The sequence below is a fragment of the Musca domestica genome, unplaced genomic scaffold, assembly GCF_030504385.1.
Source record: "Musca domestica strain aabys unplaced genomic scaffold, Musca_domestica.polishedcontigs.V.1.1 8, whole genome shotgun sequence".
In the NCBI taxonomy this organism is placed as follows: Eukaryota; Metazoa; Arthropoda; class Insecta; order Diptera; family Muscidae; genus Musca; species Musca domestica.
The window spans coordinates 8703987-8720115 of record NW_026712409.1 but is presented as its reverse complement, the minus strand read 5'-3'; the positions used below and the strand labels follow the sequence as shown (position 1 = coordinate 8720115).

The 16129-nt window shown below is 38.4% G+C and overlaps 3 protein-coding genes across 7 annotated transcripts in view; 2 read left to right on the top strand and 1 right to left on the bottom strand.

Moving 5' to 3' along the window:
• The first annotated feature begins 2049 nt into the window (after positions 1-2049).
• The window catches only part of LOC101894131 (cyclic GMP-AMP synthase-like receptor), a 33654-nt gene continuing 19574 nt past the window's right edge, over positions 2050-16129 (top strand). The window contains exon 1 of one of the 2 annotated variants that reach the window (XM_005174837.4): positions 2050-2139. The gene's annotated coding sequence lies outside the window, so the exon portion shown is untranslated. Of the gene's footprint in view, positions 2140-2333; positions 2454-16129 lie in introns of those variants that run through there. The other variant, XM_059131184.1, reaches the window with a different exon arrangement.
• LOC101900941 (translocon-associated protein subunit delta) lies at positions 4519-5713 on the top strand. The gene is made up of 2 exons (XM_005174786.4): positions 4519-4967; positions 5046-5713. Exons 1-2 carry the CDS (start codon positions 4722-4724, stop codon positions 5304-5306), a joined length of 507 nt encoding a protein of 168 aa, XP_005174843.1. The 5' UTR covers positions 4519-4721; the 3' UTR covers positions 5307-5713.
• On the bottom strand, positions 8014-15670 carry LOC101900764 (mucin-5AC). Of its 4 annotated transcripts, none has more exons than XM_005174785.4 (3): positions 13569-15670; positions 9853-10003; positions 8014-9792 (listed from the first exon to the last, which is right to left on the bottom strand). In XM_005174785.4, exons 1-3 carry the CDS (start codon positions 13816-13818, stop codon positions 8199-8201), a joined length of 1995 nt encoding a protein of 664 aa, XP_005174842.1. In that variant the 5' UTR covers positions 13819-15670; the 3' UTR covers positions 8014-8198. The 4 variants fall into 4 exon arrangements, with proteins under 4 accessions (XP_005174842.1, XP_019892392.1, XP_019892368.1 ...); XM_020036833.2 differs by lacking the exon at positions 13569-15670 and adding an exon at positions 10338-10460; XM_020036809.2 differs by lacking the exon at positions 13569-15670 and adding an exon at positions 10205-10308.

Genomic DNA, 16129 nt, shown 5'->3' with positions numbered 1-16129 from the left:
TTAACATCATCTCATTGTCAAAATGGTTTGGACTGGCATTTTATGTATACACATCAGGGTGGAAATACATAAAGCGGATATTTGGCTGGCTTCTACGTAGATGAACAAAGAAGTTTTAGGTTGACTTAGTTCGATTTTGGCCTTAGGCTTCTTTGTTCATTTCCGAAGAAGCCAGCCGATGACTTAAGCCAGCCATGTATTCCCACCTTAATAGTCGTCAGTTATGATTCAAAAATAGATAAAAATTCAAAATTCCCTCGTAGAGGAACAAAAGAGGTTTTTTCCAAATTAGTTAGATGTTGGCCCTACGCTCTTTTGTTCTTTTCCGAATAAGCAAGAATATGACTTAGGATGTAAATACATAAGAAGCTTGAAGTCTTGGCTAGGCATATTTTGTGACATTTCATAATAGGATTAAAGAACCGCAATAAAATCCTGCCGTCGTTTTCCATTATACTTTGACATTAATATGCCTAGCCATGACTTCAAGCATTTTATGTACTTGCACCTTTAAGTCAGTCAAGGAGGAACAAATGATTTTTTGGTTTGCTTAGTTCGATTTTGGCTCTACACTCTTTTGTTCTTTTCCGAAAAAGCCAGCCAATGACTTAAGCCAGTCAGAAGTCGTGCATACCTAAAAAAATGTTATCAGCTAGTAGCTCTACCTTACCTTTTCATTGTACCATGTTTAATTAAACTTGTGTGTTTAGACACATACTTAGTAGGATATAGCTGCCGCTCAGCTGATGTTTGTTTACGCATACATTCCAGGTCATCGCATCGACACGGCTGCTGGAAAAGTGAACTGTCAAACCGATTTTAGAATTGAAAATATTGAATGAAGAATTATTGAAATTTTTAAAAATTATTGAAAAATGCATATCACACCTCTGACTTGCGTCTTTTAAGAAAACATATAAAAGACTTATTTTTGACAAAACATTTAAAACAATTTGACATATCAATGTTCCCAAGCGTTGATACTACCTATATTCTACTACCATGCACATAACCAAGGACAATGCAAAAAATAGCCAAAAATATTTTATCAAAAAAGGTAACAACATTGTACAATAAAAGGTAAGGTAGAGCCATGACAGAAAAATACAGGTAGATGCATCAACGCTTGGGAGCATTGATATGCCAAAAAGATTTAAATGTTTTTTAAATATAAGTAGATTTTTATATGTTTTCTTATACTACGTCAGTCGGAGGCTATTATAATTCGCGTTTTTCAACAATTTTTACAAATTTAAATAATTTTTCATTCAACATTTTCCATTCCAAAATTGGTTTGACAGTTCATTGTCCCAGCAGCTGTGTCGACGCGTCTACCTATATTCTTCTACTATGGGTAGAGCTACCAGCTAATTATATATTTTTTTCTAAATGTGAGAGTCTTTAAAATCTTTTTGTGACTGGCTAAAGTCATCGGCTGGCTATTTCGTAGTGGAACATGATAGAAGAATATAGGTATATGCATCAACGCTTGGGAACATTGATATGTCAAAATTTTCAAAATGTTTTGTCAAAAATAAGTAGATTTTATATGTTTTCTTATACGACGCAAATCAGAGTTTGATATAATATGTATCTTTCAACAATTTATACAAACTTCAATAATTTTTCATTCAACATTTTCAATTTCAAAATCAGTTTGACAGTTCATTGTCCCTGCAGCTGTGTCGATGCGACTACCTGTATTCTTCTACCAGGGTAGTGAAACAAAGGAGTGTTAGGTTGTCTTAGTTCGATTTTTTAGAATTGACTAATAGTTCATTTCATGTTTTGCAATAACTGCATGGAGCATTTCTTCTTTTTTACATATTTATATTGGCATAAATTTGCTAAAAAAAAATCTTATCGGGTATGATTATCGGTAAAAGTAAATCTATGATGTACGTGAACACAGCATTTAGGTCTTTCGCCATGATGGAATTACTCGCGTGTGGACGTGGTCTTAGTTTTAGCATCACACATTAAATAGTGTGAACTCCCTTTTTAATTCAATTGCAGTGGCAACACTGTTTTAATTATTCCGTTGCAATTCTCAAGAAACAGTCGAATTGGTTGCATTTGCTAGAATAAAAGCTTTTCAACAACATTCCTTTGTATCACAGAGAGCTGCAATTACTTCAGGTTAGTGTTTTTCCCTTTATAATTCAATAAATTTATTGTTAATTACTTTTTTAATCGATTTGCAAAGTAGTAATCTGAAATATTATAAGGTGCTCTTCGAAAAATTGTTGAATATTCATACAAATATTCCGTCAAAATATGTCTTTTTGGTTTTGCCGCTGCTGCAATCTGGCAACAACAACAAGAGACTTCATCAGAATATTGCAAAAATCTCTTTTGTCTGTAGTTGCAAACCACCTTAGCTGTGAAATATACATATTCAGTGACGAACGAATTAAAATAATTCGCCGATAATTATTAAATTAATATTCAAGGTATTAAAATGATCTATCCGATTTGTACATGTAGATATATAGTCAAGTAAAAAGAATAGTTCATCATGCGTCCATAAAAATAAACACGTCTGTCCGTGCCTACTCAGTTTGTATGTGTGTGTGCGATTGTTTTGTTTAAAGATCGATCAGTTGTGCATATTTTAACGCACGGAATGTGAAAAGAAACCAAGAAATACATTTGTTGTTCACCAAAAAATAGTGAATCACTTGAAAGTACGACATTAACTGGATATGGATGGAACGTATAGTCAATTAGCTTCCACAATATTAATAATTAGGGGCCAAAATATCAATTTAATTTTGATGGACCAGCAATGTGTAGGTGTATTAGTAAAGGTTGTATCATTATCTGATGTTCGGTTTCTCGCCATTCTTCTTGCAATTTTGGGATCCCCCAAAAATACAAAAACAACGCCGGCAAATTATCTGATTTTATTAGCCATTGAAAATAAACAAAGCGTTAAGAGATTGCCATACTGTTTGGAAATAATTTTGTGTGCCCAACAAAGGTTGCCACTGAGTGTAAAATTTATCTGCCAAAATGTTACCAAATTTTTAATAGAACAAGTTAAAAAGTATCAGTCGGTTTTGACTTCTGTTATGATTATTCAAATTTTAGACCCTCTATGGTGTAGGTTCTGAAGGAATGGGCCAATATTGTCCATTTCGTATCGGACCGACATAAATGTGATATAAATATTGCGACGTGCCAGGTTTGGACTATATTGGGTACTTCACTTTGTATGAAATATGTGACAATTTTTAACAAAATGTTAAAAAATCGAAATATTTCATTTTCATACTTCATTAAATACAGATAAAAACATTGTTTTGGGTAAAAGTACAAGAGATCGAACATTTATCGAATTTTATGCGAAACCATAAATTCCATATTCATTATATACTGCAAGTTGTAAAAAATAGCTGACTTGTTTCGCAAGTTATGACAGATTCAAGTCTGAATGGAATTAGATGTTTATTTTGCGTTTTATGAGCCTCATGGATATTCAAAATGTTGATCCTTTCTGGGGAGGTACCAGAAGTAGTGGACCGATATACACCATCTTTACACCAGACTTTGGGTTAATAAAAATATTGTGATGCATGGAATTTAAGGACAATTGGACTCTTACATCACATTTTATAAGAGTTATAATTATTCAAAATTTTGACCCTTTGTGGGGACGGAAGGACATCGTTAGATCGACTCCAAATGTCCTGAAACGGATTTGGGTTTAGACCTAGAGTCTAAAACCGTTATTTCGATGAGACATGTTTTGGTCCTATCAAATGATATATAGGGTATATATCATAGCCTCTAGCCATATGGCTGAGGGTATAAAAAACGACAAAGACTCAATTTTATTATACTTACATTTGAAATAATATAAAATACTATATTATCTTCGTTTCATTCATTTCTTATTACATTACAAATAATGCATGAAACATCAAAATATTTTAAACGTCAAACATACGAAAATAATTTAAAACAAAAAAAAAATAAAATTAAGGTTGGCCAGTTAGTCCCTCTGACAACTAAGTTTGACGTCAAAAGACATTGGGATTCAAAATTCAACAAGAGTCAAGCCAGTTTATTGTCCAAATTGTAAAAGCAGTCTTCTTGGCCAACCGTATGTGGGCCTTGAGTTAAAGTAGTTAGTAGTTTTACACTATTGCGATTAGAAATAGGTTATATAAGCCCATCTGACAACTAAGACTTCCGTCAAAATACATAATTGTGATTTGAAATTCAAAGAGAATCAAATCACAATAGCATAAAAACTAAGTTTATTGTCAAAAGTAATCTTCTTGGTCGATCTTTTATAGGCCTTGGTAACCTTAATTAATGTAGTTCTGCTGATTATTAAAAATATCAATTCTTATTCCACATAATTTTGTTTTAAATAAACTCTTATAACAAATAACTCTATTACCAAATACACGACATTTGGCAACCCTACGCCCTTACGTTTCGCCAGAAACCGACATTTACGTCTGTCACAGCAAAAAGCCCTGTTGTGACGTGGTCAATGTTGTCGTGGCATTTTGACAATTGAAACGTCAAATGAGAAAGTATTTTTTCCCCAACGAACTATTAGCCGACTAACTGACAGACAGGCCAGAGAGCAGTGAAACTTGCATTTCTTTTGGACAAATTTTTATCATCTCGAACCAAGTGTGTGTTGCGTGTCAACTACAATTCCAAGTGAACTCTATTGAATTAAAACAAACATCAAATACAAAATGCGTCAATTTGTTAGTGCTTTGTTGATCTCCTTGTTCGTGGCCTCTGCCTATGGCACCGCCTGCACCAGCCCCAAGGCTACAGTCACATCGTTCAGTACCCAGGACGCCACTATTTTGACCCAACTGGCTCATGTTGGTGAGTTCACACTGAAGTGTGGCAATGGAGCCAAACCCACTTTGTTTGCTGAATTCCCCTGTGGCAAAGTAGTTCCAGTCGCTCAAGTTGGTGATGAGAAATACCAGGTAGGTGAAACCAGAACAACAACAACTACAACCACCTTACCACTGTGAACTAATGCCTACGTCAACAATTGTTTTTAGGTCAGCTGGACAGAAGAAATCAAGAAGGGCTCCAGTGGCAATGTTGTAGTACGTCTTTTCGATGAAGATGGCTATGCTAACTTGCGCAAGGTTCAACGCGATGGCGGCAAGGTGTCCAATGTCAAGTCATTGGTTGACATTACCGTCAGTACCAAGAGTGCCTACAAGGGTCCCTGGGTTAAGGCTGAACTTGTTGCCGCTCTGGTTGTCGGTGGTATTGCCTACTTCGCTGTGACCACAAAATCCAAGGTCCAACAATAAACTACCCAACTAATGTTGTGATGGCATTTTGGAAGTGATTATTATTTAATTTTCTAATAGAGATTTATATATTTTTTTGTTTAAATTCCATACACAGACATTGTACTATTTAATGTTAAAACAAAACTACATTTTTTGAATGAAATTCATTCACCTTAACACGACATCATACGATTCGATGATTTATATGTCTTCATCCAATACCTCTTGCAACAGCACTTCATTACAAATAGCATAGTTAGATTTTGTTGTCAAATGATGCCAGTATAAATCTCATCGCCGATTGGGAATTATACTTTTTGTAATCTAAAATAAGAATCGTTTAAGAAAAACCTTCTCCAAAAAGGAATGGTCGTCTTAATGAAGTAAATCAAATAAAAACAAAAAACTTTTTTATAAAACCCCAACCCATGTAAATGTATTATCTTCGTTACCTTATTTTAAAACATTTTAAGCAGCGTAGGTAGTAAGATTTAATTGTAGGAGAATCCCTGTAGAACAGGGGAAAGAATACCAAGTGTCAAGTGTGACTTCGATGTGTCTGATTCAGCTCTAGCTATAGTATGTCCAGATTTACACTAAGCGAATTTACCTCCCCCCACAATGGGTCAACTTTTGGAATATTTCATAAAACACGAAATTAACTTCCGATTCATTTCAAACTTGGCACATCTCACTATTTCCATCAACAAAAGATCTGTTATAAAAGTGATAGAAATCGGACCATTCCTTCTGGTACCTCCCCCACAAAAGACCAACACTTTGAATCTTCATGAAGCTCAAAAATGCGAAATTAACATCCGTTTCCTTTCAGACTTGGCTCATCTCAATATTTCTTTTAACACAAGATCTGTTATAAAGATGGTAGAGATCGGACCATTTTTTCTGGTACCAACCCCACAAAGGGTCAAAGTTTTGAATAACAAAAACGATCAGAATAACACAAAAAAGCATCCGGTTCTCTTCATATTTTACACATCCTATTATTTCTACCAACACAAGATATGCTGTGAAGATAGAATCGGTCAACTCCTTCTAGTACCTCCCCTAAAAGGGTCAAAATATTGAATATACTTAAAGTTCATAAAACACGAAATTAACATCCGATTCATTTCAAACTTGGCATATCTCACTATTTCCACCAACACAAGATCTGTTATAAAGGTGGTAGAAATCGGACCATTCCTTCTGGTACCTCCCCCCAAAAAGACCAAAATTTTGAATCTTCATGAAGCTCAAAAAAATGCGAAATTAACATCCGTTTCCTTTCAGACTTGGCTCACCTCAATATTTCTTTTAACACAAGATCTGTTATAAAGATGGTAGAGATCGGACCATTTTTTCTGGTACCTCCACTCCACTCCTTCTAGTACCTCCCCCTCAAAGGGTCAAAATATTGAATATCCTTAAAGTTCAGACTTGGAACATCTCAATATTTCCATCAACACAAGATCTATTATAAAGATTGTAGAGATCGAACATTTGCTTCTGGTACCTCCCTCACAAAGGGTCAAAGTTTTGAATAACAAAAAACGATCGTAAAATCCGAAATAAGCATCCGATTATCTTCATATTTCACACATCCCATGATTTCTACTAACACAAGATCTGCTGTCAATATGGAATACATTGGTTCACTCCTTCTGATACCTCCTCCACAAAGGGTCAAAATTTTTGGATATTCGTGAAGTTCATGAAACATGAAATTAACATTCGATTCCATTCAAACTTGACACATCACAATATTTCTATCACACAAGATCTTTTATAAGGATGGTAGGGATCGGACCATTTCTTCTGGTACCTTCCTCCCCAAAGGACAATACTTTGAATATTCGTGAAGCTCATAAAACAGGAAATTAACAGCCGATTCCTTTCAGACTTGACACATCTCTATATTTCGATCAACACAAGGTCTGATATAAAGATGGTAGAGATCGGACCATTCCTTCTGGTACCTCCCCCACAAAGGGTCAACATTTTGAATATTCATGAAGCTCATAAAACGCAAAATTTGAATCCGATTCTATTTAAACTTTACACATCTCAATATTTATGTCAAAGCAATTTCTGTTATAAAGATGGTAGAGATCGGACCATTTCTTCTGGTACCTCTACCACACAGGGTTCAAGATTTTTGAAAAACAAAACACCCAAAGAAAGCGAAATAAGCTTCCAACTGTCTTCGAATTGCACACATCCAAATATTTTTGCTAACGTAGGACCTGTTGTGAAGATGATTTATATTTGCGAACCCCTTCTGGTACCTAAACCACAAAGTAGTCGATATAGTTCAAATCAGACTCGTTGTAATATATATATCAGTCTTAGATCAGATACGAATTGGTCAACTGCTCCAACGGAACCTCCCCATAAAGGGTCAAAAGTTTAAATAATCATAACTCAAGGCTCAAGGCATCAGGTCGGCAAAACCGACTGATACTATTTTACTTGTTAATATTAATTCCGTTATGAGATCTTCTTCAAATTAAAGACCTCTATGAGGTTTTTTATGATACGGCCTCCTAGGACAGAAGTCATTCTATAATATACCCTTAAGTGGTCCGTTGTGCAAAGAAGATATTTACGAAGCCTTCTACTTATATAATTATTAGCATATAACTAATACTGTAAGGAGAAGACATTATAGATCCAATACCCCCATGTATAATTTTTACCAAAAATTAAAATTTGGAAAATTTAATAGTTTTCCTTTTGTGATGTTTTAACAAATTATATTTGTTCTATAAATACTGAGACTGAGAGTTGAGAAAATAAGCTTCGTAAAATTAAAAGCACATAGAGTTAAGATGGGTGATCAGCTCATCACCATCAATAGAAAGACGTACATCTATAATTAAATTCCATACATAATAACATTCGCCAGTAATCCTAATTACTAGAACCTATGACACCATTTCCTGTAGCACCACCACCACCACTGCCAGCAGCAGCACCAGCTCCGACACCACCACCACCACCATTCTCATCATCCGATGACAGTTCAATCATTCCCTCCACCCTCGATGGCGACATTACATAGACAAAATGTTCCAATTGCGAGGGCTCATTGATGTTGCTGCCAAAGGCGGTTGGTGGTGAATCGGTATTGTTTGTACAGTACTTGGTGGCACTGCCATCACCGTTCTCACAATTCACATTATCCAATTCCAATTCAATGTCGCTCACTATTCGCATGCAGCGCATTTTCGCCAACGATTGGAATTTTGTTGGCATGGAGCGTACGGAACGAGCCAAACTCAAGAAAAACAGGGTATTAGCATCCAGATCTCTATTGGCCTGTAATATGGCAGATATTTCCAATTCAGCGGTTTTGAGACGTTTAGCTGGTGAGGGACCCCCGCCACCACTGCCGGGGAAACTATTCGATGGCGTTGTGATTGTGGCCGTGGATCCTAAATTGGCTTGAGCAAAATTTGTGGCAAAAGTTGACAGGAGATTTGGCGGTACTGTGGGCAAGAATCCATTGAGGGCAGCAGCATTTAAACCCAGTGATGACAAAGCTGGTGATGTCGATGTTACTGGAGCCGCGGGCGAACTGCTGAAACTTAGATTTATGGGTGCTGGAGTTTGATGGGGTGATGGTTGCACACGCCTTATCTTCGTTATCAAGGGAGGATTCAGGCGATTTGAATTTGTTGTATTTGCTGTGGCCGCAGATGATGATGACTGTGAGACTTGAGCACTGATGTTGGGATAAATGTGTAAATTGGAGGGGGTTATTTGTGTGGTACAGGTGCTTGAAGATGACGATGAGGCGGTGCTAACATTGGTAAGCTCCTTTTTGAAAGTATCAGCCGAGGCGAAGAGTTGAGGTTCAATGATGAGACAACCCACAGAACTGGCGGTATTACTAGATGGCATTGGAATTGTTCCTTTGGCCGACAACTGGGGTAGAGCAAATATCTGTGATGCCATAGATGAGGGAGTGGTCAAAACGGTAGCTGCTGCTGCTGCCATTGAAGCTGAAATGAGAGGCGTTGAGGTTGTGCCATTCGATGTGCTGATCGATGCAGATGATGATGACGATGGCGTTGAAAGTGCAATTGAAACTCCCAAGGATGGGGTGGTGGTGGAGGATGAAGTGCTGCTGCTTGGATTTCCTATACCCCCTGTCATCATGGGTTTTGCGGTCAATGAGGGTGGTAATTGTACGGTAGGTAACGATGGCACTGGCAAAACAAGTGGGCCTCCCGACCCGCCCGAAAAACCGTTTGTGGTTGCAGATGAAGTGGTGGTAAGACCCAATGCTGAGGATGTTATAAGACCCCCACCACCACCAACGAAATTGGGCAAAACACTGGCCAGTGATGTGGCGAATATGTTAGCTGCAGTTGTGTTGGCCAAGGAGGTTGGCTTAACATCGTCGTCGGTGGAATTACTGGTGGCCTTGGTCAAAACTTGAAAGCCCAAATCACATTCAGTTTCTTCTTCGTCTTTAGTAATGATTATGCCATTGTTGGATCTGAAATGTAAGAATTATCAGAACTCAGCCCATGGCTATGCTGTTGCTGTTTAGCCTTACCTGCCGGGACCCTGATAGGGTTTTAAGAATTCCATATGATCTGCGTGGGCCCAAAATTGATATTTCTTGGATGTCTTCGAGCCGACACGAAATGAGCGCAAATATTTGGTATAGCTGTCGCGTAAATTTTTCCATTTTCTTTTGGAGGCATCTGAAATGGAAAATGAAAATTAGATTTTAGGAACTCATTTAATTTCGGTATATGTGTATGTTATACAATAAATTCAGAAATTGGGAGTTCCAAAATTTCGAATGAATGCTGTAGAGTAGGGGAGAAACTAAAGTTGACCCATTGAAATAGTCATAATTGCCTTTATTTTCTTAAATATTTTCCCGTATATTATACACATACGTTATTAACCGCCTACATACATCCATATGTACATATCTACCCTTACGAAAAGAAAAACAAAAAAAAAAAATCGCCCCCTTCAGATTGATATCTGACATCTGTAGTAGGTGTTTTTACAAGAAGGGATATTTACCCCCATAAGAGAGCGGAGAGAAAGACGACGTATTGACATCTCATATATTTCCACTATGCCTACTAAAACAACAACATGCTGCTGTCAAACAAAATGTTTTGTTTTTCACCTGCTTTGTTTTTATATTCATCTTTATAGATTTTTTTATGATGTCTTTATACAATTCTCCTCTCCCATTTGCCGCTCTCAGTGATGTTAACTCATCGCTTTAGGGTTCAGTGTTTTTGACGATGTTAAAAGTCGCTACTCTTTTCCAATTAGGAAAAAAAATCGGTGAAGAACTGAAATCTTGATTCGTTTAATAATATTAAACATTTGGTTAGTTATTATTAAAACAAAAATAATAAAAACGTTAATCAAGCCTAGGAAAGGCAGGTAAAAGACGAACATCAGTCAAAAACATCGCAAAAGGTGGGCTTAAATCATGATATTTATACCCAAAGAGTTTTAATGAAACATGGTTTTTAGATTGTTATTTAATTGTCACTACTCCGGTGCGTTGCGCAAAGGCCCTTCAATCATTTATTGACCACCAGATAGCACAATTAAATAAGATATAACTTAGAATTAATGAGGGGAAAAAATAAAAAGAATTTGCATCAGACTTATGAGTCCAGTGCGAAGAACATACAACAGTAGATCACGAAATTTAAATTTTCGTCCTGGCCAAGACGCTTTTCGAAAAAAATCACATTTTATTAGACTACATGTCTAAGATCAAAATGTAAGGCAAGGTCACATTTTATCAGATTGTTTTCCATTGTTTCATAGAGCCAATATAAAATGCGGAAGGAGGAGTAATCACAAAGATTAAATACATGTTAGCATCCGATATAAGTAGATGGGATTGAAATCAGGCAACATTAGATTATCCTACAACTGCAAGTCCAAGAAAAAGAGGTAAACTTCACAAAAAAAAGTATAACACATATTACAGGATAAATGGGATAAGGAATTAAATATTCAGATAAAGACTAGATATTGAGGTCAAACAACATAATTGATGGGTTTTTTTCGACAAAGGTTGATTAGAGATAACATGTGAAAAAGAAGCTAAGGCCGGGCGAACTTTTTAAACCATTCACCATTTAAAAGGAATTTGAAAAATTTCATCAGATTCCGAAAAATACCGTTAAATTATTAGCTTTATTCGGGGTTATATGGAGACGAGGAGCTGCAAAAGTAATTTTTTGTCATAGGCTGTAGTACCCACTAAGGTTCTCAAATACGGAAAATTTGAAACAATTCCGGCAAATAAGTCCCTAAAATCATCAAAATACCGAATAAAGGGAGGTACCATTATATGCGGCCTATACGAAGACCTGTCTACTGGGGAAATACACATGTGTGCAAAATTTTAACCTTCTATCTCAATTCGTTCGAAAGATAGCGTGACAGACAGACAGACGGACAGACAATACACCCTGACAGACGGACATCGCTAAATCATCTTGGAATTTTACGCTGATCCAGAATATAAATTTTGTAGGGCGTCTATCATAAGTATTTAGAGGAGTTACAAACGGAATGACAATGCTAATGTACCCTCTATAGAATGGTGGGGGCTTAACGTAATACAGATCCCAATACGCAATCATATAAAATACAAGTTTTATCAAGAAACAATTTGAAATTGAGCACCCTTAAGCTCCCTCTTATTAAGCCATGAGTTTTACTCCAAAAGATCCCAGAATGAAAATATGACGCAGATAAGATTGGTTTGTGGTAATAATTTTAAGCCAAATGCTCCTTCAATAAATACCCAAACTCTTCGCAGGACTGCTATGTGCTGTCTCTTTTTTCTCTCTAATTTTCATTGCCAATTTCCAACCAATACCCTTTTATTAAAAAGGATCATTCACAAAACGTGAAAAATGCTGAAAAATCTTCAATTCGGCTTGAATATTGTATGTATTAAAAATGTGCCTTTCAAATACCGACAATTAAACCAGGGTCTGGCAAAAGTAGGCACACAGACAGTTTTCATTAATCAAAATAGCTCGATATCAAGGCGAGAATATTGCAAGGTGTGATTTGGTTAAACAATTACAATTTGCTTGATTTCAAGCCGATTTTAATACCATTACTTGAATTCGAACGAGATTTAATCGAGAATGGGAGCTCTGATATGAAGTTAGTTTGAGAAATATTCAGTATTTTTAATCTGTATCCTGCTATCAAAATTCACAGAACAATTCAATTTCGACGCAAATGCTACTAGCAAATCTTGTTTTTGTAGTGATGGGCTTTTTTCGTACAACAATTACATTGCTTCCAATGAATACACCTGTTATGACACGTTTATGTTAGAACTTTTTACAGTTAACCTACTTTATTAGGATTGATTTGAAGTTTAGGTATGGATATGACAATTTTAAACCAAGTCCAGTGGGTTAACCCGTTTATATGTAAACAAACTGTTATTGTGCTACCGTTGGAAGACAGGAATGTGGGGAGATAAATTTGGTAATTTATCTCCCAAAAGTTAAATTATAATTGTTGTCATCAAACTTAATTGTCATGATCTTTCCTTAATAGTTTTTTTTCATTTCACATTTCCATAGAACAAGAATTGAGCCTCAAATTCCACCAAATGCAGTTTTTATCGAAGTTTTCCTTATAAGTCTTGCTAAAAAAAAACGCTACAATGGCATCACACATTTAACATTGCAATTCTACTCTAGTGACAGCAGCTATCCATTTACAAACAACGAATGCCATTACTATCTCTCTAGCGCGCGCTCTCCCTCTCTCTTCTCTCAACAATACACACATTTCCACGATGTCAAAAACTATGGTACTTGGGATTTGTTATTGTTTAGTATTTTGTTTTGTTTGTTTGTTTTTTCCTTGGTATCTTTTTGTTTGTTATTCGTTGTTCTTTCGCCATTTAGATACATTTTCATGCTGGCCGAGAGTTTGCAATGGCCCAACGCCGCAGCAGCTAATGTGTATCTGAAGATAATGTTTTTTTTTTTTTTGCAAGCAAAAAACAACGTTGACGACCGTAGGGGAGAAGAAGCACAGAAAATGGTCATGATTTGTCGCTTTCGCACACACAAACACATACGCGCCCGTTCACACACTGGGCCCCAACGTAAGCGAGCGGTCCCACTGACAAAGTGAAAAAATGCAACTCAAACCAACAAAACAAAAGTAGGGACAGGTGAGGGACGGGGCGCCAGAAGTGAATACCACTGCACCGCTGCTAATCAAATTGTCCATACATACCCACTGATAAGCCAATTTCGTTGGCGATTTCATTCCAAATCTTCAATTTGACTTCAACGTTCTTGTAATCGGGATGGTGAGTGTTGTAGACGACGTCGTGCTTCTTGACAATCTCAATGAAGTCGCTGGTATTATCCGATGTTGTGGAGGATTCACTGGTACCGCCGCGCTGTGTTGTTCGCAGGGGTTTATTGAGGGCGGAGACGGCGCTGGTGTTGGCGGTATTGCAGGGTTCCTGCTGGGTACCCATCTTGGACAAAGGCCTGCTGCTGCTGGAGGGTGTTCTAACGCCACCCGTTATTTTCGAGAATATATAACTTTCGACTATGGGTAGTAAGTTGTTGGTGTTGTTTTTTCTTTCAGTTTTCTAGAACGCCAAGGTGCCTATTTGTTGTAGTTGTTGTTGTCATTCATTGATTAAATGGAAGCGAACCGAGGAAATTGTTGAACGACTAGTACAGAGTGAGCCACCGCCAAACAGTCAGACAGTCAGCCAGCCAGCCACCAACCACTACCACAGCCAGGCAGGCATACATGTAATTGCTATACACACACACACACACGGTCACACGCCGCGACGCACTACACCACTCTGGTGTTTTAGTTTGCCGTTGTTGTTGTTTTATTGGGGCTTGTTATTGTGTTGTCTTTTTTTTTTTGTTCCTTTGCTCTTCCTCCGCTGTCGCGCCGCGCACCTTCGAAAAGAGTTTTGCGCTACAAAATTTCCGTTGCGTTACGTTATTGATGCGACCGCTCCGACAAAAGTTGGACACTTGAATGAGAGACCAACGATTTCAGATGTGCGAAACAGCCAGTAAACCAACAAGCAAGCCAGGCAGGCAGGCGGCGGCAGCAGCAGCAGGCAGACTTCCAACAACCACCGGGTTTTGTTGTAGGCATTGGCGACTGTCGCAGCAGCCGTTACAGAGCTCAAATACATGGGCAGCAACTGCGCGTATCTCCTGCGAGCTGTGGTGGTGTACAAAGGCTGTGGCGGTCATTGAAATAACAAAACAGGAGCTCTGTGTGGCCATGAAGGGCAAAGGATGGAGGACCAGCAACTGTGTGCCGACTGGCTGACTCGACTCGCAGTGGGTAAAAGAGCCCATTTAACGTTGGTGTAGTAGGCAACTGCTGAATATTTCCAGTGTTGTTGTTGTTGTAGTTTGGCGTTCGTTGGCAACAACAACAACGCCAACAATAAACAAACAACCAGCAGCAACAACATCTACTATTCATCCACCCATTGATGGACTTCTTGGCCCAAGCCAATATCTGGCTAGTTGTTTGACACAGTGCAGTTTTGAGGAACAGCAACTGCCTGAACGACTACAGTCAACGAGCGTCCGACAGACCGACCCGCCGACCATCAGAATGTCTACTTCGTCTGCTTGAAAATAAAACATCATAATAGAGTACAACGCTTGGCAGGGCAGGCATGCCACTATTCACCATTCAAGACACCATCGTCGCATCCATACTCACCAGCCAATATTCAAAGCCCCTGAACCTTCTCCCCGCCCTCCACCACCTTCGCTCATCCAAAGTTTGCCTTCTTCACGTCAAAGCCAACACCAGAGCATTGCATAAAAACAACAACAGCAGCAGCAACAACAACAACCACACCATCACTGTTATGGGTGATGTGTAGTGCAAAAGGAGTAGAACAAGAGATCCCAAGGGGGGCGAGGGGTGGAGGGAGGGTGGCGCGATGGCAACAATGGTAGCCGTGGCGGCCTATGGCAGCGGCGACAACAACGACACCTCATTAACCATCTCTCCCCATCATCTAGCAGCTATCTGCCAGGCCATACCATGGACGACGAGTACACTGCTGCAAGCACAAGTTGGCTGGCTGGCTGGTGGGCAGGCGGCAGGCAGGCGTACGTACGTACGGTGGTGGGGAGACGTTTTTCGTATTCCTAAAAAAACACCAACAACAACAAGAACAACAACGCAAAAACACATCACCATCATCATCTATGTTGACGCTGTCGTTGCCGTTCGTTGTAGACATCGTCGATGTCGTTTCGGTTGCTGTTGTTGTTGTTGGTCCTCTCCACATCACCGCAGTACATACACTGACACACATACACACACCACACGTACATACGTACACACAAATCTGTGCAAGTTCCGACCAAACTCGCAAGAACCCACGTTTGCTGCTGCTGCTGTGTTGTAGACACACACACTCAAACATACATACATACACAGCTGTGTGTAAGTATGTACGTTTGTTATTGAAAGCAGCGGCAAAAAATATTGGACTGTTGATTCGCGCGCCTTGCTTTCAGTTTTCAAGAGCCTTAGAACGAACCGAACCTCCCCATCCACCCCCTTTCCCCGCCATTGACAGACAACATAAGAGGAGAGCAATAGAAGAGAAACTGAACTGCTGAGTGTATGCACTGAAATGTAGGTAATGACATTGCGAGAGAGAACAGAAATGGGAGATGGATGTACGTTCCATCTATCCTTTCCCGCCGATGATACCCATTGCGATCTCTCACTTCTTGCCATGAGGATCCTTTGCGACGTGAAAAGGAATTGCAAATATG

What these genes read in the sequence shown, in the direction of transcription:
- LOC101900941 (XM_005174786.4), top strand. Translation starts at nt 4,722, where the DNA reads ATGCGTCAATTTGTTAGTGCTTTGTTGATCTCCTTGTTCGTGGCCTCT. An exon ending in TTGGTGATGAGAAATACCAG is followed by an intron (nt 4,968 to 5,045) that starts GTAGGTGAAACC and finishes AATTGTTTTTAG; the next exon opens with GTCAGCTGGACAGAAGAAAT.
- LOC101900764 (XM_005174785.4), bottom strand. Translation starts at nt 13,818, where the DNA reads ATGGGTACCCAGCAGGAACCCTGCAATACCGCCAACACCAGCGCCGTC. An exon ending in CGAAATTGGCTTATCAGTGG is followed by an intron (nt 10,004 to 13,568) that starts GTATGTATGGAC and finishes TTTCCATTTCAG; the next exon opens with ATGCCTCCAAAAGAAAATGG. An exon ending in CCCTATCAGGGTCCCGGCAG is followed by an intron (nt 9,793 to 9,852) that starts GTAAGGCTAAAC and finishes CTTACATTTCAG; the next exon opens with ATCCAACAATGGCATAATCA.